General features: G+C 38.5%; 2 protein-coding genes across 5 annotated transcripts; both read right to left on the reverse strand.

The window, feature by feature from the left end:
• Positions 1 to 212: 212 nt before the first annotated feature.
• LOC128523760 (uncharacterized) lies at positions 213 to 5,095 on the reverse strand. Of its 3 annotated transcripts, none has more exons than XM_053495892.1 (4): positions 5,068 to 5,095; positions 4,639 to 4,715; positions 3,424 to 3,714; positions 213 to 1,148 (listed from the first exon to the last, which is right to left on the reverse strand). In XM_053495892.1, exons 2-4 carry the CDS (start codon positions 4,705 to 4,707, stop codon positions 408 to 410), a joined length of 1,101 nt encoding a protein of 366 aa, XP_053351867.1. In that variant the 5' UTR covers positions 4,708 to 4,715; positions 5,068 to 5,095; the 3' UTR covers positions 213 to 407. The 3 variants fall into 3 exon arrangements, with proteins under 3 accessions (XP_053351867.1, XP_053351858.1, XP_053351874.1); XM_053495883.1 differs by having other exon boundaries at positions 4,639 to 4,717; positions 4,987 to 5,070; XM_053495899.1 differs by lacking the exon at positions 5,068 to 5,095 and adding an exon at positions 4,853 to 4,932 and having other exon boundaries at positions 4,639 to 4,717.
• Positions 5,096 to 15,714: 10,619 nt separating this feature from the next.
• LOC128523789 (uncharacterized) lies at positions 15,715 to 26,431 on the reverse strand. Of its 2 annotated transcripts, none has more exons than XM_053495932.1 (4): positions 26,060 to 26,141; positions 25,712 to 25,790; positions 24,497 to 24,787; positions 15,715 to 17,265 (listed from the first exon to the last, which is right to left on the reverse strand). In XM_053495932.1, exons 2-4 carry the CDS (start codon positions 25,778 to 25,780, stop codon positions 16,549 to 16,551), a joined length of 1,077 nt encoding a protein of 358 aa, XP_053351907.1. In that variant the 5' UTR covers positions 25,781 to 25,790; positions 26,060 to 26,141; the 3' UTR covers positions 15,715 to 16,548. The 2 variants fall into 2 exon arrangements, with proteins under 2 accessions (XP_053351907.1, XP_053351896.1); XM_053495921.1 differs by having other exon boundaries at positions 15,717 to 17,265; positions 26,141 to 26,431.
• Positions 26,432 to 27,594: the final 1,163 nt, after the last annotated feature.

The raw sequence follows: 27,594 nt of genomic DNA on the forward strand, positions 1-27,594 counted from the left end.
AAAAATTAAAATAAATAAATAAAAACATTGGTTTAATATTGATTAGACAGACAATCGAGTTCACTAGCAGACAATTTTATTTGAACAAAAGATGAACAGTTATAGAGCCTCTCTGTTTGTATCTTTTTATTGTTATTATTTACAAGACAGCACAAACAACAGCACAAGGGCTTGTAAAAAAAACATTTTATTATTATTTTGACAAGAATGAAATTTGATACAGTTAAGGACATTAAACTTTTAATATAGAAATAAACAAAATGTAGCAAACTTTCTTCAGAATAGAAAACTAAAATAAATCAAATTTTTTTAATATTAAACCACAAATGATAACAGTTAATAAAAAACTAACTAACCAAAACCAAAAATATAAAGAACCAAAAAAAAAAAGAAAAGAGACGAACACTTTAATATTGTTCACGTCGATGTGCAACAGTGGTCCTTGGTGATCGTAGAAATTCATTCACTCGGTCCTTGACCCGCTTGCTGTCACTGCTAGTCAAGGAGGGAAACTTCTGAGTAACTGTTTCTATTAAAAAATGCCTTAAGTTCTTGGGCAGTCCACGTTTGCCCCTGGAACCATCCCAGTTTGTGGTGGAGGCCCATTCTTCATAGATGGCCTGCGGTACCACAGTGCGGAACAGCAAGCAACCGAGCCGATCTGGCCGGCCTCGACTCCGAATCATCAGCGACTCGAGAAGCTCCGTAGTGGGAGGAGTAAACGGAAGTTCTGGGTGGCAGCTTGTAAAGTATGTTGTGGCAGAAGACGTTTCCATGCTCTCTGCATCCCCACTAGAACTGTTAGACCCGGTCGGTGTTAGACAGTCTGGGGTTGGATTAGGTGCACAGTTCATCCCTGTCCTAACAGCTTCTGTTAATGCTGTCTGCGCCTCTCTTAGTTGCGTTATAACATTATTGTGGGTCTCAACGAGTCCTTTGTGCGTGGCTTCCAGATCAGCAAGCGCTGCCTTTGTATCTGCGTGTGCCTCTTCGCAGACTCGCAACTTACTTTTAAGGGCCTCCACCTCTTCAACATGTGCGGCCTTGCAGACACGCAGCTGCTGTTTCAGCTCCTCGATCTCTGCATCACGCTTCTCCAGCTCAGGTCTCAGGTCCACCACAGTCTGGCTTGGGGTTTCAACCAGAGTCTATATTTGGATAAAGCATACATGTTAATACAAATCTGTGTTTGGTTAAGTATCGTTAACTTTTTCTTTTTTTCTTTTAATGGGATAAAGAATAATTTCTGATTTAACTAAAAATCTTTAAATAAATTTTTCTCAGTTTCACACTTGAGCAATTTAATGTAGCCTTTGCAGGGCAGCATAGTCTTATTAGTGTTACCTTGTGCGCTTTACAAAGTCAGACAACATTTGGACGCAAAAAAATCCACCCTCCCAATGGCGTAAATGTGTCTTTCTTTTAATATGTGTAAATCCAAAGATGTTCATCAGTGATTCCAAATCAAGAACAGGGATGGTTTTATGAATTTATCTGTTTGTGAAATGGATAAAAAAAAAAAAAAAAAAAAAAAAAAACACCACATACACCACACACATACATTTAAACACTTTATCGTGGTATAACGATCACACGCGCACTTTAAAACAGATAGCTCGGAAATTAGAACGTAAATGGAGTCAAACTAAATTGTTAGTATTTTAAATAGCATGGAAGGAGAGCATCCTGAACGATAGAAAAGCTCTTAGTGTAGCTAGATCAACATATCTCTCCACTCTTATAGAAAATAACTAAAATAATCCTAGATTCTTATTTAATGCTGTAGCCAAATTAATCAGAAATAAGACCACTGCAGAAATCTCCACAACATCATGCAATAGTGAGGACTTCATGAACTTTTTTAATAATAAAATTGTAAATATTAGGCATAAAATTGAGGTTTTGAAACCGAACAATGTAATTGATGCAGATGTTAATCTAGCCATGTCAGACCAGAACCTAGAATACTTTACTCCCCTTGAAGAGAATGAACTAATTTCACTCATCTCTTCTTCAAATTCATCAACCTGTATATTAGATCCTGTACCGACACATTTGCTTAAACAGATAGTACCAGCAATAACAGAACCCCTGTTGAGAATTATACATTTCTTGCCATTTTTATGCAACACAATTTTGGCTGCATGCGTTTCTTTGCAGGTCATCATGGTTAATAATGGAAGAACAATGATTTTAAGCATCACCCTCCTTTTAACATGTCAAGTCTGCTATTCTAACCCAATCAGCCTGACGTAATGATCTCCAGCCTTGTGCTCGTCAACATTCTCACCCGAGTTAACAAGACGATTACTGAAATGATCTCAGCAGGTCCTTTAATGACAGCAATGAAATGTAGTGGATAGGTTTTTTTGGGATCAAGTTAATTTTCATGGCAAAGAAGGACTCTGCAATTCATCTGATCACTCGTCATAACATTCTGGAGTATATGCAAATTGCTATTATAAAAACTTAAGCAGCAACTTTTCCAATATTTATGTAATTCTTAAAACTTTTGGCCACGACTGTACAACCGAAACTGCTTTAAGACAATGACCATTTTTAAAAGCACTATACAAATGTAATTTAATTAAATTCTGTTATGCGGTCGATAGTGCCAGCTGATGGAGAAGAAACGGCTAATCAGAAGTCGTGTGGAAGTCTGTGATTAGCTGGTTTTTGTGGCAGTTTCGTAACACTGGACGAAGTTGAGCGCGGAGGGGAGACACTGCATTTGTCTGCTCTCAGAATGTCTGAACTGTGCCCTCAGGATTGTGGCATGAATTGAACGCCTTATATACAGTGAACAATCGACTGTCGCACACACTGAAGTAGTGTCCTGAGAGGTCAGAAAGGGATGTAGAGTTCAGAGCTAGTTAGCGTTGTAGCTATAAATACAAGAACACGGATGGCTAGAGGTGTTTCAGAACGTCAGGAGAATTAAGGAGTCAGAGTGTGTAAGACGACATAACGTTATCAGATGTGTGTTTTGAATGTGGGTTTTGTCAGACAGCTGCTCTCTCCTCAGTACTGCGGACCGTACAGGCCTACTCTCACACACGCTGAGACACACAGTTAGTGTCATTAACCAACTGGACAATGATGGTAGTAAAGCTGTAACACTGAGTCATATATACACAGTGAAACGCCCGGTTACCCTCCATTATCACCACTCGTGGAACGCATCTCATCCAATCACATTTCTTGGCCAGAACTAATTGTTGTATACTAATAAATATACAATATTGATGAATATAAAAATCTAAATCATCATAATGGCTTTGGTCATATCTCTCTAGTTTGCAGGGCCTCCACATACAAGTGAAAAAAATAAACTGATCATCATAGGAGTTATCTTCATAATTTGGTGACGTTTTGCTTCTTGAAAAAATTTGCAGTATTAAAAGACATTTATAACAAACTCACCCCCCAGGAGTATCCACTGTACATATGTTCCTCCTCTCTGTCCACCAGCTCTCCCTGGTAGGCTCCGAGGTTTGCACCTACTGGAACAGTCTGCCCATTATTAAACACTCCCAGGCCTGCATCAGAATAATTACTGTCAGGATCTTCCTCTTTAATGGGGACATTTTCAGGTTTGGTGTCCAGGTCGCTTCCATGGCTGCTGATGTTCAGCTCCAGCGTCTCTTCTTTCTTCACTTCTGACCATGTGGACACTTCTCCATCTGAAGTCTTTGTTTTCACGTCCTCACACGGCTAAAGATCAAACAACAATAACACTCATTCACTTCTATACTTTAGATTTCTCCGAGACTCACTCAGAAAAGTGTGTAGTAGAACCCTTAGTGTTTTTGTATAATTATTTATTTTAATGTGTGCCTTAGTTTTTTTTGATACTTTTTTTTATACTGCTTTTAAATCTAGCTTTCAGCGTAATAGTATATAAACTAAAAGACTTCTGTACATTGGGTTTTACATCTGGAGGTAAAGATGGTGACAACCTAAGAAGATCAAGTCTGGTAGTCCAGGTGTCTGAGACATTAACCTTTTGTCTTTATGGACTTCCTGAACACTGGGTCGGGTCCCAAAGTCAATGTGAATGCTAATCTCAAGGCCGGGCCGTGCCTTTGTCTCTATGATAATGTAAAGGTCTGGGTGATACTGTCAGGATGATTAGATCAGCTCCTATACATTTGAAATGCATTGTTATGCTGATGAGATCAGGGCTGGAGAACCTCCGTTACCAAGCTGACTCCTCTACTACACTGTGCTTGGTTTAGAGCGTCTCCACCTCTGTGTAATCCTCCTTCTTGTAAAGTATAAACTCTCCAGAGCTGAGTTTTAGTGAAGTATTCCATAGCTACAGCCCTAATCATCATGTATTCTATTTTCACACAGAGAGCGTATCTCGAGACCTTTACGGAGGTCAGAGGTTATTTTATCAACCAATCACAGTCCTTGAATTGCTACATCATCCCTAGCCACGGGGTCAACCACACCTCCTCACTAAGGTAAGGGTTTTTGTAATTTCCTTCCTCAGAGTTGCTCTGATAAGTCTCCTAAACCACTTTTAGTCTAGGACTCCCAGTGAGGACTTTTTAACTTGAGACAGGAGGGATCTCTCTGAGAGGATTATAAGAAGTGCTGTGTATATACGGGTCCTGGTCATTCAGTGTTTACCTGTGAGGGAAGAGGATCAGGAGCCCGAGACCTCCTGGAGGAGCGGCGTCTGACTCCTGCTGAACTCATCACAACTCCTCTAAACACAACAACAACAACAAACAACAACAACAAACAACAATGAATATAATACTATTTAATCAAAAAGAAACATAAATAACATTTAAAGTTGTTCATGAAGCTTTAAAACTCAGCCTTATTGTTGTAAACTGACTATAAATAATGACTTAGAATGAGTTAAGGAGATTTAAAGTCTTTAACAGATAAAAACAAACATGAACTAAAAACTCCTCGCAAATCTCGCCTTACAGTATAAATAGTGCCCTAGACAGGGCGCATGCGCATTACCTCTGTACTGAATGTAGTGCACTTAGACAGTGAAGTGGAGATCCGTTTAGGACTCGAACACACAGCGTCAGTGGAACTTACCTCAGGGTTTAAAGCACAACGAGCTGTTTAATCCTCAGAAACACACACACACAATACCCTGGATTAATGTTTAACTCCAGCACACAGAAGTGTAAAACTCGGAGAGATGTTGTAGTGCTGATGAGCTCGGTCGGATAAAGATATTCAGGAAAGAAACGGCCCTTTTCTTCACTAACGTTTTCCGGCGGTTGGAGAAACAGTTAGTGAGCGCGTTACCGCCACCACCTGGACTGGAGGAGGATGGAGGACGCCTCTCCTAGGAAATGTCTGGGTTATAATAAGGTGCCTATGGTGTCCTCATCAGGATCAGCCATTTCAACTTGAATGAGTGCAAGTTGTTATTTTTCTCTTTTATAATAATAATAATAATAATAATAACTAGAGAGCCGGGTCACTCCTAATGAGCGTGGACACCTTCCATTCCGTTGCATTACAGTCACAGCTGTGATGTCACAGCAGAGGCCGGTCCTAATTTTAAGTCTATGGAAATTTTTGGGGCTTCCCGCCAAAAGTCATAGCACATCATTCCCGAGCGAGCCGCACGGAATGGTGTAACATACGTGAGTGTTTTCTCAAAGCTGCAGGACGAGAAACGCTGCAAAGTTGCAAAGTTTTAGGGATATAATAAATAGATTGCACAATGATTTCTAGGGGAGAAGAGTAATAAGTGTGCGCCGGCACCCTTAATGAATATTTTGTACATGTCCCTGACATTGTGGTCCACCTTGTCATTTTGGTGGAACCAGATGTAATCAGTGACACCACAACCATCATATTGTCTTGGGGTTGAAACAACTCAACTACCTCAAAACATTGAGACTGGACTGAATAATCAACACAAGCGCAAACACACTGACCTACACCACTATCGTACACACCAACCTGTAAAGGCTCTTTTGCACAATATTCATTACTGGATTACTTTTTGCACTAACTTTTTAATTCTTGCTGCTACGTTAAGGAACGTTTACTGTTTCTTTACTACCTCAACTCATCACCTCATCAGCACAGAGTATTATCTTATGTTATGTCATGTTTGTCGCACTGTCACCTCGTTGCTCTTGTTTGCACATTTGCATGTGCACTTTGTTGTCTGTAAAAAAGGATAATAAAAACGTAGAGCGTCTTCCTCTCTAGGTTAGCTAGTTAGTTGTCTGTAAATTAATGTTGTAAGTTTATGTTGCATGTAGCACCTTGGTCCTGGAGGGACGTTGTTTCGTTTCACTGTGTACTAACTGTATATGGTTAAAATGACAATAAACTGCTGCGTGTACATTAATTATTTACACTTACATTCCCATCAGATTGTGTTTGTAGTTTGATGTTGGCAAGCTGAACATGTCCACATTGTCATAGTAAAGTATTAATAAAAGAACAAAGTTTTTAGAAATGTAAAATATATGCTAAAGAGTGCACAGTCATCTATAGCAGCAAGTTAGTTTGCTCACTAAAGTCCACCTCATTAAATGCTTATTTTAGCATAAATGTTTCCCTGTTGTCAGTTCTTCCATGACAAAGGGGACATGTGCACATAGTTTTTGCCACAGTTTAGATTGGTTGATTGGTTTTAGACTTTTCCCATAACTAAAATACACTCACCTAAAGGATAATTAGGAACACCTGTTCAATTTCTCATTAATGCAATTATCTAATCAACCAATCACATGGCAGTTGCTTCAATGCATTTAGGGGTGTGGTCCTGGTCAAGACAATCTCCTGAACTCCAAGCTGAATGTCAGAATGGGAAAGAAAGGTGATTTATTCCTTAAATTAGCAGTTATTAAACCACTAATCAAAAAACCTGACCTTGACCCCTGTCAGCTTTCCAATTACAGGCCGATATCAAACCTCCCCTTTATCTCTAAAATTCTGGAAAAGGTAGTATCACAACAGCTATGTTCATATCTACATAGGAATAGCATACATGAACTGTATCAGTCAGGATTTAGGCCTCATCACAGCACAGAGACAGCACTCGTTAAAGTAGTAAATGACCTCCTAGTGGCCTCTGATCAGGGTTGTGTCACTATACTTGTGTTACTCGACCTCAGTGCAGCTTTTGACACCTTTGATCATAGTATTCTCCTTCCCACTTATGGGCCAGATCCTATTTGACTGGTCGTTATCAGTTTGTAAATTTAGATGGTGACCATTCCTCATGTTCTAAAGTTGAGTTTGGTGTTCCACAGGGTTCTGTTTTAGGCCCACTGCTTTTTTCCCTTTACATGCTTCCTCTAGGCAACATAATTCGTAAACATGGTATTAGTTTTCATTGTTATGCTGATGACACACAAGTATACGTTTCAGCAAAACCAGATGAGAAAAAACAGTTTACTAAAGTTGAGCAATGTGTGCAGGACATAAGAGATTGGATGCTAATTAATTTCCTTCTGCTTAATCCTGATAAGACAGAAGTTCTAGTCATTCAAGCCTTTCATTTGAAGCACATGTAGATAATATTAGCAGGATAGCATTCTTTCACCTCAGAAATATTGCCAAGATAAGAAATATATTGCCACCAAATGATGCAGAAAAACTAGTTCATGCTTTTATCACGTCTAGGTTGGATTATTGTAACGCCTTACTGTGTGGTTGTTCAACTAGGTGCTTAAACAAGCTTCAATTAGACCAGAATGCAGCAGCGAGAGTCCTCACTCGAACCAGAAGATATGAGCACATCACCCCTATCTTATCCACATTGCATTGGCTTCCTGTGAAATTTCACATCGATTTTAAAATACTACTCTTGACATATAAAGCATTAAATGGTCTCGCGCCGCAGTATCTGAGTGAACTGCCAGTGTCTTACAATTCGCCACGCCTACTTCAATCAAAGGATGCAGGCTGCTTGTCAGTACCGCGTATTATTAAAACTACAGCAGGGGGCGGAGCTTTTTCTTACAAAGCCCCAAAGTTATGGAATAGTCTTCCAAATAGTGTTCGGGACTCAGACACAGTCTCAGTGTTTAAGTCCAGGCTAAAAACCTATTTATTTAGCCAAGCATTTTTATAAATAGATTAGCCTTAGGTAATGGAGCAGATCTGGGGGACTCATGGACGTAGAGTATTATGGTGAACTGGTATGTTTGGATGCTGTCTTCCCCACTCTCATTGATCACTCAGGTTTGTTGACGGTGAGGTGATTGGTTGCTTTACATCTCTAGAAGCCCTCATGTCTGTGTTTCCTTCTAGCTCTCCCTTTTTAGTTATGATGTCATAGTTAGTCCTGCCGGAGTCTCTGCTTGCACTCTGCACTAAATATACATTCACCTTATACATTGTTCGACTGTGACCATACCTAACTGTTATTTCTCCATCTCTTTTGCTTTCTCCTGTTCTGCTCTATCCTCTCTCTCTCTCCGTTTCTTCTTTTTCCTCTACCTATCTCGCTCCTGAGCTGCCAGTGATGCAGACCTCCTCTGCCCGCTGGACCTGTCTAACTCATCCTGGAGTCCTGCTTCTGGTTGGAGATCTCATCACATGGATGCCCCGTGTGGTCTGCCTGGAATGCGTGTGACTGGGGATGGTTCCACTTTTCCATGAATGTGGTCCTGTCCTTGACTGATGCAGACAGCTGTTCTCTGAGGACCTGTGAGTTTAGTCGCTCAATAGTTCAGGACTGGAATTACTCACAGTCCACCTGAGCCTCCAGGAACAAACTGGACTTTAATCTTACACATCTTCTCTTATACTGAACTTCTAGTCTCGCATATTATTATGCACATCAATCCCTGCTATCTGTTTTCACCCAGATAAAGATGGGTTCCCTGTTGAGTCTGGTTCCTCTCAAGGTTTCTTCCTATTACCATCTCAGGGAGTTTTTCCTTGCCACTGTCGCCGTCGTCCTAGGCTTGCTCATCAGAGACAATGATATAATTTTGATTCATATACATTCACATTTCATACAAACTTAATTCTTTTGATTGTGTAAAGCTGCTTTGTGATGATGTAAATCGTTAAAAGCGCTATACAAATAAAATTTAATTGAATTTAAGCAATTTTGAGCGTGGCATGGTTGTTGGTGCAGACGGGCCAGTCTGAGTATTTCACAATCTGCTCAGTTACTGGGATTTTCACGCAGAACCATTTCTAGGGTTTACAAAGAATGGTGTGAAAAGGGAAAAACATCCAGTATGCGGCAGTCCTGCGGGCGAAAATGCTTTGTTGATGCTAGAGGTCAGAGGAGAATGGGCCGCCTGATTCAGGCTGATAGAAGAGCAACTTTGACTGAAATAACCACTCGTTACAACCGAGGTATGCAGCAAAGCATTTGTGAAGCCACAACACGCACAACCTTGAGGCGGATGGGCTACAACAGCAGAAGACCCCACCGGGTACCACTCATCTCCACTACATATAGGAAAAAGGAAAAGAGCTTCGTGCCCTGGATGTGCATCCCACAAATCTCCATCAACTGCAAGATGCTATCCTATCAATATGGGCCAACATTTCTAAAGAATGCTTTCAGCACCTTGTTGAAATGCCACGTAGAATTAAGGCAGTTCAGAAGGCGAAAGGGGGTCAAACACCTAACAATCCTTTAGGTGAGTGTATATTGTTGAGAAGAGGACAATATATCTTTTTAAAAATGTACAATTTATAATCATTATAATCAGTATATGTGATAAAAATGTACTTACTTTGAATTTGTCAATGACTGGCTCGAGAAATTTTGCAGTTAATCTTTACTAGTACTAAAACTTTTGGTATGGGAGATTATGAGGTCTCAAAGGCACTTTATAGTAATATAGACCCGCCTACTAATCAAAATCAACTGTAATTTTAACGATAATCTAATATATTACATGGCAGGATGCTTTGCTAATTTAACAATCTGCAATACTTTAATAGTGCTATCAAACACTTTATTAAAACACTTTATTAACAACTATTTAATTTCACTATTCCTGTCTTGCCTGGAAATAACTCTTGCTGTCTTGAAAGCAGCTGTAACAGGACAGAATGGTATGGATCCACTGGTAGACATTTTCAGAAATAGTTGTACATGTGAGTTAACAACATACTCACATTATACCCACTGACAATATTCATCAGTCAAAGGTTAGTATGAGTAACTTTTGAAGATGTGTAAATTAACACAGGTAATGCCCGATGCTCTAATATGGCCTGGAAATATCCCAGTGGGACATGGCGAGATAGTTTACAGCAGGTTATGATCTGCTGGATTTGACAGCAGATCATAACCTGCTGTTTTGGATGTGCTCCAAAAACAATGTGAGCTTCAGGCGACTGGTGTAAAGGCAAAATTGGCCTGTTAGGAAAGGTCCCGCTCAGGAAAGGTTCTGCTCTCATTTCCTGTAGTATAGCTCATAGTCTGAAAAACAGGCCTACTAAGTCATTGATGACCCACAGCCCAATCCACTGATCAGACAAACAGGCTAAACCAATCTGTTAGCTGCATAGAGCCATGGCCAAGGTTCTACCATATTGAGATTGTGTCTGTTCCCCAAGTTAAACAAAGCAAAAAGGAAAACTACTCAGAAAACCTTTTTGAATATGGTAACAAAATTAACCAGGAACAAGACCAAAACAGACACCAATAATGTATTAGTGAGAATTTCATTAATTTTACAATGACAAAATTTTAAATATCAGGCAAAACAATTCCCTTAAATTTTATTTGTCTACCCTTTTTAACATTTGACATTGTTGCAAACCAGCTTTATCAGACAGAAAAGTCTGATTGTTTTATATTTTTCACAGGTTCCTCAACTTTATTAAAGTGGTGTCTCTCATCTGGCTTTGCTGAGACATAACTGTGAGCATGCTTACAATTTGTATTACCTAGAGAAAGCATGTAAAGACAAAATCGCAGTGGGCATAAAACAGATCCCTGTGGAACACCAAACTTCATGTTTGTACATACAGAACAGTCAACCCTTTACATATGCAAACTGATACCATGTCATCCTTACCATTGGACAGGAGCTACTGGTGCCTCAGAGCCTGTGTTCAGACTAGCTTTTTTTTTCCTGTGCCTGAATTGAACACCTGACCACAGATTGTTAACAAATGCATTACTGCACTGTTTTTTCCACTATGCATCTTTGCACAATCCATAACCTAAACATAAACTAATAATTGAAGTGCTGTATATTCCACTTTTATTTAATCTGTAAATACTGTACCAAACATTTATATATGTACATATGTATATCGTGTTATTTTACCATGTTATCTTATTGACATGTATTTTTCACTGCACAATGCAGTTATGATATATATATATATATATATATATACTGAACAAAAATATAAACGCAACACTTTTGTTTTTGCTCCCATTTTTTATGAGATGAACTCAAAGATCTGAAACATTTTCTACATACACAAAATAACCATATCATTCAAATATTGTTTACAAATCTGTCAAAATCAGTGATAGTGAGCACTTCTCCTTTGCCGAGATAATCCATCCCACCTCACAGGTGTGCCATATCAAGATGCTGATTAGACAGCATGATTACTGCACAGGTGTGCCTTAGACTGGCCCCCTTGTAAAAGGCCACTTTGAAAGGTTCAGTTGAATCACACAGCACAATGCCACAGATGTCGCAAGTTTTGAGGGAGCGTGCAATTGGCATGCTGACAGCAGGAATGTCCACCAGAGCTGTTGCTCGTGAATTGAATGTTCATTTCTCCACCATAAGCCGTCTCCAAAGGTGTTTCAGAGGATTTGACAGTACATCCAACCGGCCTCGGGTAACCACACCAGCCCAGGTCCTCCACATTCAGCATGTTCATCTCCATGATCGTCTGAGACCAGCCACTCGGACAGCTGCTGAAACAATCGGAGTGCATAACCAAAGAATTTCTGCACAAACTGTCTCAGGGAAGCTTATCTGCATGCTCGTCGTCCTCATTGGGGTCTCGACTTGACTCCAGTTCTTCATAGTAACGGATTTTGACAGATTTGTGAACAATATTTGAGAGATATGGTTATTTTGTTTATGTAGAAAAGGTTTCAGATCTTTGAGTTCATCTCATTAAAAATAAGAACAAAAACAAAAGTGTTGCGTTTATATTTTTGTTGCGTTTATTTTACTAGCTACATTTATTTTCTTTTGTATTTATTCATATTTATTTCTTATGTATAATTTTTTTTTTTTTTAATTGTTTTAATGAACCAGTTAGTAATAGTTAGTAATAGTTTTTACTACCATTTTGAATGTGTGTGTTCAGGACATGAAAAAATCTGGATTGTTTTTCTTGTGTGTGCTATTACTTTAGGTACATTATGTGTCTTGACTTAAATGAAGATCAGATTACATTTTGACACATTAATGCAGAAAACCATAAAATTCCATAAGGTTCACATACTTTTTCTTGCTCATGTAAAATTGAACAAAACTTAAATGATTTGCAGTATGTATGGATGGACTTTACCATGTGTGAAGCTCTAAAATCAGAGGTGTTAAAATACAGGACTGAGATCTTTGGCGTACTCCTCTTCATACCACACCAAGAGCTCGTCTTCTGGGTTAATATGTTGACAGCACCGATACAGAATTTGTCCTCGATACTGAAATGCCACAAGATTCTGTTCATCACCATTACGAGCACAATTCCCACACCTAAAAGAGTGAGGCAAAGAAAAAAAATTGAATCACAGTTGCAGACTAAGAGAAAACATTGTGAGGTATTAGTGACAGGAACAATCTTTGAATAAATTAGAAGATGAAAAAAGACCTTACAACTGGTTTCATTTCTCATCTCATCCAAGTTGCATACGTTTCTCTTTTGCCATCTATGTACTCTTCACACTGCCTGCTCCTGTGCATCTGTAGAAAAATGACACATTCTTAATTATACAAATAGACTGTATAATAATACACATAATAAAGACAAACTTAAAGGTTCTTGACTGTATATTAAGTATAGCCCACAGGTTTTAGGGCAAATTTAGTGTTTTTAGGCTTTTCATCGAAATTTAGGCAAAGCTGGTTATTCCTTAAAGCTTCTGTGACTTTGACATGATAAAGCTGTGCTGCTGAATCAGACCTCTCTGTTAAATTTCTGTTCCTTGTGCTTTGCCCTCTTAACAAAGATTCATAAAAATGCATTAATGGCATTAATGTCAGGTCTATCGTTAAATGGGGTTTGTACAAATACAATATATTTTACATAAGCAATATTTATTTACCAAACATATTAACGTGTAAACGTAACCCTGGTTCTGGAAATATGGCTGATTCCTCTGTGCCATGAGGTATGGGGATTCTTCTCGCCCTGCACACTGCCATGCTCTGTTGTTCCCTGCTTCACGGGTGATATAAAGAGAGCCTTTGCATCCTTTGTTATCCTAACAGGAATGCTGCCAGTTAACAGTTTAGTTTCTGGTGTCCTTCGGCAGCTCTTTGGTCTCAGCCATAGTGGAGTTTGGAGTGTGACTGTTTGAGGTTGTGGACAGGTGTCTTTTATCCTGATAACAGATGCCATTAATACAGGTAACAGAGGAGCCTCTTAGAGAAGAAGTTACAGGTCTGTGAGGAACAGAAATCTTGCTTGTTTGTAGGTGAACAAATACTTATTTTACACCATAATTTGTAAATAAATTCTTTAAAAATCCTACAATGTGATTTTCTGGATTTTTTTTCTTCTTATTTTGTCTCTCATAGTTGAGCTAAACCTATGATAAGAATTACAGGCCTCTCCCATCTTTTTAAGTGGGAGAACTTGCACAACGGTGGCTGAATAAATACTTTTTTGCCGCACGGTACACATCGTGCTACAGAAGTCTAATTTTTAAAACCGTGACATCTGAGGGTTTAGAGATTATGTGCAGGTATTATTGAACAGAACGTATTTGATTTGTAGTCTGTATGGATGGACTTTACTATTGGAAGAAATTATATAATCATGACTACAGTCTACTTTAATTCACCATCCATGAATAAAAGGTAAGAAGAGCATAAAAAGCACAAACAGCCATTGTAATCCACTAAACAAATGCACTATTCATTGTATGTAAAAACTATTAAAATCAGGTCTTTAAGCAGGTTCAAGGAACTAAAACTGAAAATTCAACAAAGAAAAAAAAAGAAAATATATGTCTGCATTAAAGACATGTTATCGATATAATAACATTACAATAATGGAACTGAATAGAGCCGATGACCTAAATCAACTTTTTTTTCTGGGTTGCTAAATTATCATTTCATTTACAAAAACACTTGCAAAGAGAAAAAAGTGATTGACAAATCTGGCTCAATTTAGTTCATGTCATGGCAGTATTTACAATGACATCAACACATTTGCACTTAGTTTAATCATGTAGCACTTTAATATTCATAGCAAAAACAAAGATAATAATACCTTTACAACACTATTACTACTACTTCTAATACTACAAATAATAATAATAATAATAAGAAAAACTATTATAATAATTATGAGGGGAGAATCATTATTGATACAAAAGAAGGGAAGAAGAAATTAAAGAATAAATACATATCAGTATTTACAATTTGAAACACGCAGTAAACACGCAATACCTGAGATTAAAACGCTGAGACTATGAGCTATACTACAGGAAATGAGAGTGGGATGGACACCGTCCCGCCCTAACCGGCCAATTTTGCCCTCAAAGGTCTTCCAATTGTCTATGAAGCCCACGTTGTTTTCGGAGCACCACCTGGACATCCAGAATCAAAATCAGAAAACTTTATTGATCCCGCAGGAAATTGCTTATGTGATGACTGCCATAACACACAAAAATACAGAGACACAAAAACAATATTAGATAAAAGTAAATAAAATAGAATAAATCTAAATAAAATCTGTAAAAAGAAACAACCACAATACAATATACAGACTATGCTACACACAATATTTATCTATCTGTAAGTCCTGCAGCTGAGTGAAAGACTACTGACATAAGTGGAGTTTAGTATAAGTTATTGCACTTTAGAAAATTTGTGGTAACCATAGTTATATCTGGCTAATTTCACGTGCCTCATTATAGAGTCTCCTATAACCAGAGCTCTTTCAGGTTTCTCAGCGGGTGCATCACTGGGGAGAGCAAACCTTTTGGACACGTGTAGCGCAGAAGAGGTGTGTTCTGGTGGGCTAGCCTTAGCGTTAGCTTTGGCTGATCAAGTATGCCGCCGAGTCGTCACCCACTCGCCCCGCTGCGAGGGCTCTAATGCCGGAGTTGGGGGCTGGTTATCTCTACCTGTGACACCCAGACTTTCCGTTACAGGAATAACGCTGCTCTCACACTCTCTAAAGTCTGTATGTCCTCTAATGCTGATATCTTTCCCTTCAGAGTGCTAACAGTAACTTAGTAACTACTTTTAGTAAAAAGTAAAATTATCACTAATGACGGAGGAAGAATGTCTAAACATCCTGCACTCTACACACTGAACGAGCTGAATATTAGACATTATTGTTCTTAGGCAAAGAGATATGTGCATTCTGCAAAAAGTGCAAAAAACAAAAAAAGGGCAAAAGTCCAATAGTATTAGAATGTAAAAACTAGTTATTATTCTTATTATTATTATTCTGTATAAACGGAAAAAGCAATATAATTCAAATGCTGATACAAACAAAGAACCTTCGCAGTAACAATACAAAAACAGGAAGCTACATCACAGAAAGGCCTCATATCGTTTTACAATACAATATTGAATACAAAATTTAAAATAAATAAATAAAAACATTGGTTTAATATTGATTAGACAGACGATCGAGTTCATTAGCAGACAATTTTATTTGAACAAAAGATGAACAGTTATAGAGCCTCTCTGTTTGTATCTGTTTATTGTTATTATTTACAAAACAGCACAAACAACAGCACAAGGGCTTGTAAATAAACAGTTTATTATTATTTTGACAAGAATTAAATTTGCTACAATTAAGAACATCAAACTTTTAACATAGAAATAAACAAAATGTAGCAAATTTTCTTTAGAATAGAAAACTAGAATAAATCAAATGTTTTTAATATTAAAACACAAATAATAAAAGATAATAAAAAAATAAAATCAATAAAATAGAAGCTACCCAAAAGCAAAAATATTTAGAACCAAAAAAGGGTTAGGGTTAAAGACGAAAAACTTTAATATTGTTGATGTCGGTGTGCAACAGTGGTCCTTGGTGAGCAGAGAAATTTATTCACTTGGTCCTTGACCCGCTTGCTGTCACTGCTAGTCAAGAAGGAAAACTTCTGGGTAACTGTTTCCAATAAAAACTTCCTTAACACTAAAAGTGCAGAGTACCGGTCATTTGACCGCTTTTCCAACCTGCGATTCTCATTTCTCTCAGCAGATGGCGCAAAGGATCGCGCATACTAGCTATGCATCATTCAGTCATTCATGCCATGAATCACCCGGTCTGACCACCTCAGAAGTTCCCTTCTATGTATGCTGATGTTTTGCAATTATTTTTTATTGCCATTTAAAGGCTTACAATTCATTTAGTTTACATTTCTAGCAGATGCCACAAGTTTTGTTCCCTGAATTAACATTCCAAGCATAGCTTTGGTACATTCCTTGAGCATTTTCCACAGACAAACCGCTTACAGACCTGGCAGGTATGAGAGGTTTTGTTTGCACATCTGCCAATTTGACACTGCTTCCTTTTTGCAGGTGGAGAAGGAGTTGGCGGTCCACGTTTGCCCCTGGAACCATCCCAGTTTGTTGTGGATTCCCATTCGTCATAGACGTCCAGCGGTACCTCAGTGCGGAACAGCAAGCAACCGAGCCGATCTGGCCGCCTTCGACACCGACTCTTCGGCGACTCGAGATGCTCCGTAGTGGGAGGAGTAAACGGAAGTTCGGTGTGGCAGCTTGTAATGGATGTTGTGGCAGAAGACGTTTCCATGCTCTCTGGATCCCCACTAGCAGTGTTAGACCCGGTCGTTAGACAGTCTGGACAGTTCATCCCTGACCTAACAGCTTCTTTTAATGCTGTCTGCGCCTCTCTTAGTTGCGTTATAACATTATTGTGGGTCTCAATGAGTCCTTTGTGGGTGGCTTCCAGATCAGCAAGTGCTGCCTTTGTATCTGCGTGTGCTTCTTCGCAGACTCGCAACTTACTTTTAAGGGCCTCCACCTCTTCAACATGTGCGGCCTTGCAGACACGCAGCTGCTGTTTCAGCGCCTCGATCTCTGCATCACGCTTTTCCAGCTCAGGTCTCAAGTCCACCACAGTCTGGCTTGGGGTTTCAATCAGAGTCTATATTTAAATAAAGCATACATGTTAATACAAATTTGCGTTTGGTTACGTATCGTTAACTTTTTTTTTTTTTTTTATGGGATAAAGGGTAATTTCTGATTTAACTAAAAAATCTTTAAATTCATTTTTCTCAGTTTCACACTTGAGCAATTTAATGTAGCCTTTGCAGGGCAGCATAGTGTTATTAGTGTTACCTTGTGCGCTTTACAATGTCAGACAACATCTGGACACAAAAAAATCCACCCTCCCAATGGCGTAAATGTGTCTTTCTTTTATTGTGTGTCAATCCAAAGATGTTCATCGGTGATTTCAAATCAAGAAAAGGGACTTTTGAATTTACATGTCTGTGAAATTATGCCTTGGATTACTTTTAAAAGGAAAAAAAACACAAATTGTCTCAATGATCAATGGCTCACAAAAGGTAGTCAACAGAATGCCTATTACCGCCGCGGCAAAACAAATCAGTTGCATTTTAAAGTCATTTGTGAAATGACCGCCAGGTGGCGCAAAGTGATATTTTCACTCGCCACAGTTTTAAAATATAATTAAGTCATAAAAAAAACTCATAATATGTTGTATCGTAGAAATACTACAGTGATGGTAGCTGATAATTTTATTTGTACAAAGAATGAACTGTTATAGAGCCTATCCCTGTTGTATCTGTTTATTGTTATTTAAAAAATATATATACTTTTTTTGATGCACACCCAGAGTTTTCTGGCTACGCAAGTGTTACACATGATAAAATATAAAGCCTACTGCATTTCCTAATTATATTTAGGTCATGTCCCTAAATCTTTCTTTCTTTTGGCAGTTATTAAGCCTCTTCTTAAAAAATCTAATTTAGACCCGAATGAAATAAATTACAGACCGATTACAGACCAGCTCAAATATGCACATTCTTTCAGGAAAACAACAACCTTGAAGAATTTCAGTCAGGTTTCAGGCCCCATCATAGTACAGAAACTGCAATAGTTAAGATTGCAAATGACTTGTTTTTAGCTTCAGACCAAGGCTGCATCTCAATACTAGTCTTATTTGATCTTAGTGCTGCATTCGACACTATAGATCATAATATTCTCATAGATCGCTTACAAAATCACATAGGTATTCAGGGACAGGCATTTAAATGGTTTAGATCATACCTGTCTGATCGATACCATTTTGTAGATCTGAATGGAGAACCGTCTGGTGTAATGCCAGTGAAATATGAGGTCCCACAAGGGTCAGTTTTAGGACCTCTTCTGTTCTCAATATACATGCTTCCCTTGGGTAACATCATTAGAAGCCATGGGATCAGTTTTCATTGTTATGCTGATGAAACCCAATTATATATTCCAACTAAACCAGACAAAATACCCAAGTTGTCTAGACTAACTGAGTGTGTCCAGGATATAAAAAATTGGATGACCAATAATTTTTTTTTTTTTTACTAAATTCAGATAAGACGGAGATGTTACTTATGGTCCCAAAAACTAGTACACAACAGCTCTCACAATTCAGCCTAAAAGTAGACTCAAGACGCATCTCTTTAACCTGGCCTACACGTAACTCATCCCATAACTTTATACTTCAGTACATCTATCCTGAATGGCAACTACGCTAATTCTCTCCATCTGTTCTGTATTTTTCTACCCATCCCGAGGCATCTGGAGATTGTGCCAGCTTCAGTAGACAAAAGGCCAACCCTGCAAGGCATCCAGAGAAGGACCAGCTCCAGCTGGATTCTGCTTAATGATGGTTGGAGCTACACATCCTGCTCCTGCGCTTCCAGTGATCCAGACCCCATCTGCCCTCTGCACCTGCTGACTCGTCCCCATGCTGAACTAGATTTCATGTTAATTTAAAGAACTTCTATTATATTGAACTTTCAGCAGCATAACACACATGATGTTATATAATTTCTATCTGTTATCACTCAGATGAGGATGGGTTCCCTGCTGAATCTGGTTCCTCTCAAGGTTTCTTCCTATTGCCATTTCAGGGAGTTTTTCCTTGCCAATTTCGCAGTCACCCTTGGCTTGCTCATCAGAGACATTTCATTCATCATTCATCTCATTATTATCTAGATATTTTTTTCACACATACACGCAAAAAAACTTTTATTTTTGTGAACCTGCAAAAAAAAAGACCATTGTTAAAAGAGCTATATAAATAAAATTTAATTGAATTGCATTTTATTGCAATCACCCTCACTCTTCTCTTATAACTCGAATCAATCTCTCCTCTCAGTCTTCCGGCATTGCCCCATCATCCCTCAAAACAGCTGCTATTACTCCAAACCTTAAAAAACCTGGTGCTAACCCTAATTATCTCAACAATTTTATTTCACATTTTCCTTTCATTTCTAAAATATGACTAACAATCCTTGTACTGCTAGATTTGAGTGCAGCCTTCATCACTCTCTTACTCCATTCGATTAAGCCATTTAGCTATAATTGGCTTTACTGACATCCTTCTCGCCGGGTTTACTTCATAGCTCTCTGACCGTACCCAGTACTCAGCTGTGGTCTTCCCCAGGGCTCTGTCCTTCTGTTCCTCATCTATGCATAATAAATTAATGAAATAAGAAGGTAAAAACTGTGGACAAGTAGTAGTCTTTATAAGGGGTTTTTGCTCATTTTTGTGACGGTGGATCCTGTCTGTTATCTTTATTCAAGTTCAAATTATTGCACCGGCGCTATGTCCTCACATAGTGTGGTTACTTGACATCGCAGCATTTTCATTACCCAAATAACACATTGTTAACCCAACATAAATAAACTAAACTGCTCAAATTTTACCTTTTATTTACATGTTTGTATACTATTTATTAGGGCATTGTCTCAAGTGAAGTGTATTTGAATTTTAGATCTCTTACAACTGAAGCAGTTATAATTAATGAAATTATCATGGATCAGGAGTTTGATATATTATGTTTAACTGAAACCTGGATTAAACAGGACGAGTATGTAGCTTTAAATGAAGCTAGTCCTCCTGGATACAGCTACATACACCAGCCTCGGTTAACTGGTAGAGGAGGAGGCGTCGCGGTTATTCACAATAATAATCTGGCTATCGTACAAAAACACGAACACAAATTTAATTCATTTAAATTTTTTTTACAGTAACATAACAAGTATAGCTACAAATATGAAGTCAGCTCAGTCGATCCCACTAATTGTCATTTAGAGACCTCCAGGGCCGTACTCTGAATTTTTTTATGAAGAAATTTTTTCCAGATTTCCTCTCAAACCTAGTCGTTTCTGTAGACAAGGCATTAATTTCTGGAGATTTTAATATTCATTTTGAGAATCCAAAAGACCCTCTGAGAACAGCATTTATGTCCATACTGGACTCAGTAGGAGTAAATCAGTGTGTAGTAGGACCCACTCATAAAGCAGGTCACACTTTAGATTTAATATTATCCTTTTATCTCTCGTTAAAGCACTCGTTATCTCTCGTTAAAGGACTCGTTAAAGTAGTAAATGACCTCCTATTGGCCTCTGATCAGGATTGTGTTACTATGCTTGTATTACTCGACCTCAGTGCAGCTTTTGACACCATTGATCACGCTATTCTTCTTCACAGATTAGAAAATGTAGTAGGAATTAAGGGTACAGCTCTCTCCTGGCTCAAATCCTATCTGACCCATCGTTATCAGTATGTAGACTTAAATGGTGATTATTCTGCATGTTCTCTAGTGGAGTTAGGTGTTCCGCAGGGTTCAGTTTTAGGTCCACTGCTTTTTTCCCTTTACATGCTTCCTCTGGGCAACATAATCCGTAAGCATGGTATTAGTTTTCATTGTTATGCTGATGAAACACTGTTATATGTCTCAGCAAAACCTGATGAGAAAAAACAGCTTACTAAAATTGAGCAATGTGTGCAGGACATAAGAAATTGGATGCTAATTAACTTCCTTCTGTTTAATCCGGATAAGACAGAAGTTCTAGTCATAGGACCGCATACAGCTAGGAGTAAAATTTTAGATCACACCGTAACTTTAGATGGCCTTTCTGTTCCATCAAGTGCAACAGTAAAAGACCTCGGTGTAATTATAGATTCCAGCCTTTCATTTAAAGCTCATGTAGATAATATTACTAGGATAGCATTCTTTCACCTCAGAAATATTGCCAAGATAAGAAATATACTGCCGCTAAACCATGCAGAAAAACTAGTTTAAGCTTTTATTACCTCTAGGTTGGACTATTGTAATGCCTTACTGTCTGGTTGTTCAGCTGGATGCATAAATAAGCTTCAGCTAGTCCAGAATGCAGCAGCGAGAGTCCTCACCAGAACCAGAAGATATGAGCACATCACCCCTATCTTATCTTCACTGCATTGGCTTCCTGTGAAATTTCGCATTGATTTTAAAATACTACTCTTGACATATAAAGCATTAAATGGTCTCGCGCCGCAGTACCTGAACGAACTGCTAGTGTCTTACGAACCGCCACGCCTACTTTGTTCTGCTTGTCAGTATCGCGTATTATGAAAACTACAGCAGGGGGCAGAGCTTTTTCTTACAAAGCCCCAAAGTTATGGAATAGTCTTCCAAATATTGTTCGGGACTCAGACACAGTCTCAGTGTTTAAGTCCAGGCTAAAGACCTATTTATTTAGCCAAGCATTTTTATAAATATATTTGCCATAAGTAAAGGAGCAGATCTGGGGGACTCATGGACGTAGAGTATTATGGTGAACTGGTATGTTTGGATGCTGTCTTCCTCACTCTCATTGATCACTCAGGTTTGCTGACGGTGAGGTGATTGTTTGCTTTACATCTCAGTTCCCCCTCATGTCTGTGTTTCCTTCTGGCTCTCCCTTTTAGTTATGATGTCATAGTTAGTCCTGCCAGAGTCTCTGCTTGCACTCTACAGTTAATATAGATTCACATTATACATTGTGTGACTGTGACCATACCTAACTGCGATCTCTCCTCTTTTTCTCTTTCTGCCCCTCTTTCTCTTTCCTCTCTCCTCCTTTCACTCTTTCTCTCTCTCTGTCAAGCTGTACATGTCGTTCCTAAGCTGCCAGTGATCCAGACTCTCTCTGCCCTCCGGACCTGTCTGACCCATCCTGGTGCCCCGCTTCTGGTTGGAGATCTCGTCACATGGATGCCCCGTGTGTCTCTCTGGGATGCGTCTGGTGTCTGGGAATGATTCTCTCTACCTAGAAAATGGTTCTGGCCTTGACTGGTGTTGGCAACTGTTTCTCTGGGGACTTGACAGTTCGATAGTTCAGGACTGGAACTTCATACAAGTCTACCTGGGTCTTCAATAACTACCTGGACTCCATATTAACATCAATTAACATTAGCTATTATAGCTGAACTGCCTCCCACCCTACACACTGTATAAATGCAGATCATTTACTGCTTTCTGTTTCCCCCTTGGCTTGCTCACCAGGGACAAACTGACTATTCTGATTCATAAACATTCACATTTCATACAAACTTGAATAATTCTTTTGATTGTGTAAAGCTGCTTTGCGGCAATGACAATTGCTAAAAGCGCTATACAAATATAATTGAATTAAATTAAATTAAATATAAAAAATATAATTACAAGTTCACAGTCTGAAGCTAGCTCAGATCACCATCTTGCCTCAATTCAAGTGTGTCATCGTAATAATGTACGCACAGCACCGTGCTTTTTTTATTAAAGAATTACGATGATCATAACCGCCTACTGCATTTAATTCTTATAATAACGCAGAAACACAAGCGCTGCTGAACGACGTCTGTCCTGACAATGTTTGAACTTTATGGTCATTTAGTTTTTAGTTTTCAAGTAAATTTGCTACAAATTAAAAGAACACAGAGTATAAGATGACAAAAAAACACTACTGACATGCGTAGCTTTTCTAATTACACATGATAAAATCAAAAGGCTCACTGTGGTAACGTCTACGTTCCTTAAATTCAATTCTAATAAGATTTTTAACGCTAAATCAAACTCTAAATCTGCACTGTAATTTTAATACTGTGATTAAGAATTTGTTTAATTACAATGTTGCAAGTTAAATCACTTGAACATCTTTTCCATCTCTCCTGCTATCTACAGTACAGTATAAGGAAATGTTTACTCTTTCTCATCCCACCACCTCATCTCATTACCACAGAGTGTTGAAATGTGTCATGTTGTCGCTCTTGGTTACACATTTGCAAATCTAGTGCATTGTGTGTATGTAGAGTGTCATATTCATGGCAAAATCCTGAGAGCACAGTTCAAAATTAAAATCAGCTGGCACTATCGACCGCATTACAAAATTAAATTTAATTATATTTGTATAGTGCTTTAAAAAATTATTGTCTCAAAGCAGCTTTACAGAATCAAAAGAAAATTATAAGAAATTAAAATTGTATTATTAAATATAATTATATATAAATGAAAGGAAATTATACAAGGGAAGCATTGCAAATAAAGTTGTATTTATTTATAATATTATAAACAAATAATAAAGTATGCAATTTAAAAAAAAATTAATTAAGTATTAGTGATTAGCTGGTTTTTGTGGCAGTTTCGTAACACTGGACGAAGTTGAGCGCGCAGGGGAGACTCTGCATTTGTCTGCTCAGAAAGGGATGTAGAGTTCAGAGCTAGTTAGCGTTGTAGCTATAAATACAAGAACACGGATGGCTAGAGGTGTTTCAGAACGTCAGGAGAATTAAGGAGTCAGAGTGTGTAAGACGACATAACGTTATCAGATGTGTGTTCTTACTGAAAGTGCTTCTGTGACTGGTTATGAATGTGGGTTTAGTCAGTCAGCTGCTCTCTCCTCAGTACTGCGGATCGTACAGACCTACTCTCACCCACGCTGAGACACACAGTTAGTGTCATTAACCACTGGACAACACCTGGGACACGCCCACTCATACATATAGACGGTACAGACGTACTCTCACCCAGTTAGTGTCAGTAATGATGGTAGTAAAGCTGTAACACTGAGTCATATATACACAGTGAAACGCCCGGTTACCCTCCATTATCACCACTCGTGGAACGCATCTCATCCAATCACATTTCTTGGCCAGAACTAATTGTTGTATACTAATAAATATACAATATTGATGAATATAAAAATCTAAATCATCATAATGGCTTTGGTCATATCTCTCTAGTTTGCAGGGCCTCCACATACAAGTGAAAAAAATAAACTGATCATCATAGGAGTTATCTTCATAATTTGGTGACGTTTTGCTTCTTGAAAAAATTTGCAGTATTAAAAGACATTTATAACAAACTCACCCCCCAGGAGTATCCACTGTACATATGTTCCTCCTCTCTGTCCACCAGCTCTCCCTGGTAGGCTCCGAGGTTTGCACCTACTGGAACAGTCTGCCCATTATTAAACACTCCCAGGCCTGCATCAGAATAATTACTGTCAGGATCTTCCTCTTTAATGGGGACATTTTCAGGTTTGGTGTCCAGGTCGCTTCCATGGCTGCTGATGTTCAGCTCCAGCGTCTCTTCTTTCTTCACTTCTGACCATGTGGACACTTCTCCATCTGAAGTCTCTGTTTTCACGTCCTCACACGGCTAAAGATCAAACAACAATAACACTCATTCACTTCTATACTTTAGATTTCTCTGAGACTCACTCAGAAAAGTGTGTAGTAGAACCCTTAGTGTTTTTATATAATTATTTATTTTAATGTGTGCCTTAGTTTTTTTTGATACTTTTTTTTATACTGCTTTTAAATCTAGCTTTCAGCGTAATAGTATATAAACTAAAAGACTTCTGTACATTGGGTTTTACATCTGGAGGTAAAGATGGTGACAACCTAAGAAGATCAAGTCTGGTAGTCCAGGTGTCTGAGACATTAACCTTTTGTCTTTATGGACTTCCTGAACACTGGGTCGGGTCCCAAAGTCAATGTGAATGCTAATCTCAAGGCCGGGCCGTGCCTTTGTCTCTATGATAATGTAAAGGTCTGGGTGATACTGTCAGGATGATTAGATCAGCTCCTATACATTTGAAATGCATTGTTATGCTGATGAGATCAGGGCTGGAGAACCTCCGTTACCAAGCTGACTCCTCTACTACACTGTGCTTGGTTTAGAGCGTCTCCACCTCTGTGTAATCCTCCTTCTTGTAAAGTATAAACTCTCCAGAGCTGAGTTTTAGTGAAGTATTCCATAGCTACAGCCCTAATCATCATGTATTCTATTTTCACACAGAGAGCGTATCTCGAGACCTTTACGGAGGTCAGAGGTTATTTTATCAACCAATCACAGTCCTTGAATTGCTACATCATCCCTAGCCACGGGGTCAACCACACCTCCTCACTAAGGTAAGGGTTTTTGTAATTTCCTTCCTCAGAGTTGCTCTGATAAGTCTCCTAAACCACTTTTAGTCTAGGACTCCCAGTGAGGACTTTTTAACTTGAGACAGGAGGGATCTCTCTGAGAGGATTATAAGAAGTGCTGTGTATATACGGGTCCTGGTCATTCAGTGTTTACCTGTGAGGGAAGAGGATCAGGAGCCCGAGACCTCCTGGAGGAGCGGCGTCTGACTCCTGCTGAACTCATCACAACTCCTCTAAACACAACAACAACAACAAACAACAACAACAAACAACAATGAATATAATACTATTTAATCAAAAAGAAACATAAATAACATTTAAAGTTGTTCATGAAGCTTTAAAACTCAGCCTTATTGTTGTAAACTGACTATAAATAATGACTTAGAATGAGTTAAGGAGATTTAAAGTCTTTAACAGATAAAAACAAACATGAACTAAAAACTCCTCGCAAATCTCGCCTTACAGTATAAATAGTGCCCTAGACAGGGCGCATGCGCATTACCTCTGTACTGAATGTAGTGCACTTAGACAGTGAAGTGGAGATCCGTTTAGGACTCGAACACACAGCGTCAGTGGAACTTACCTCAGGGTTTAAAGCACAACGAGCTGTTTAATCCTCAGAAACACACACAATACCCTGGATTAATGTTTAACTCCAGCACACAGAAGTGTAAAACTCGGAGAGATGTTGTAGTGCTGATGAGCTCGGTCGGATAAAGATATTCAGGAAAGAAACGGCCCTTTTCTTCACTAACGTTTTCCGGCGGTTGGAGAAACAGTTAGTGAGCGCGTTACCGCCACCACCTGGACTGGAGGAGGATGGAGGACGCCTCTCCTAGGAAATGTCTGGGTTATAATAAGGTGCCTATGGTGTCCTCATCAGGATCAGCCATTTCAACTTGAATGAGTGCAAGTTGTTATTTTTATCTTTTATAATAATAATATTAATAATAATAATAAAAATATTCAAATTCAAATTTTATTTGTCACATACACAGTCATACACAGTACGAAATGTAGTGAAATGCTTACACGACCGCCAGTGACCTTAAAAAGAGAATTAAAGCTTATAATAAGTAATAAATATGAATAAAAGAAATACGATAGAAAAATAAAATAAAAAAATTAAATAAAATTGAACTAGGAAAAATAGAACTAAAAATAGAAATAGAAATATACTGTACAAGAACCTTTAAGAAATTGTGGGAGATTATTTTTGGGAGAAAGATGGTGTGCAAATATGCATAGAAAAAAAGTGTCTTTTTGCAATGGTTATTAAAGTGTCTTTGTGCAATGGTCCAGAATGTATACGTAAACATGTAGTGTAGATGGGAAGGTAGATGTGTGTGGAATTGTCCATAGTGTCCATAAATGTATAAAGATTGATTGATTGATTGTGAAAAGATTGTGTTAGTTCTGCATAGTGGTGTGGTTGAGAGACCGTATTGCCTGCGGGAAGAAGCTCCTCCTCAGTCTCTCTGTGTTGGCCTTTAGGGAATCGCTTCCCAGACCGCAACAGAGAGAACAGTCCATTAGGATGGCTGAGGTCCTTCATGATCTTCCTGGCCTTGGTCCAGCACCGCTTGCTGTAGATTGAGTGCAGGTCAGGGAGCTCGGTATATATATATCAGGTCCAGGTCAGGGAGCTCGGTATATATATATATATATATATATATATATATATATATATATATATATATAAATAAAATAATAATAATAATAATAATAAAATGTGTCTAGATAATAATGAGATGAACGAATGAAATGTCTCTGATGAGAAGCCAAGGGTGACGGCGACAGTGGCAAGAAAAAAATCCCTGAGATGGCAATAGGAAGAAACCTTGAGAGGAACCAGACTCAACAGGGAACCCATCCTCATCTGGGTGATAAGAGATAGAAATGATATAACATCATGTGTGTTATGCAGCTGAAAGAACAGTACAATATAACAGAAATTCTTTAAATTAACATGAAGTCCAGTTCAGCATAGGGAGTCAGTAGGTGCAGAGGGCAGATGGGGTCTGGATCACTGGGAGC

Source organism: Clarias gariepinus, chromosome 1 (genome assembly GCF_024256425.1).
Source record: "Clarias gariepinus isolate MV-2021 ecotype Netherlands chromosome 1, CGAR_prim_01v2, whole genome shotgun sequence".
Lineage (NCBI taxonomy): Eukaryota > Metazoa > Chordata > Actinopteri > Siluriformes > Clariidae > Clarias > Clarias gariepinus.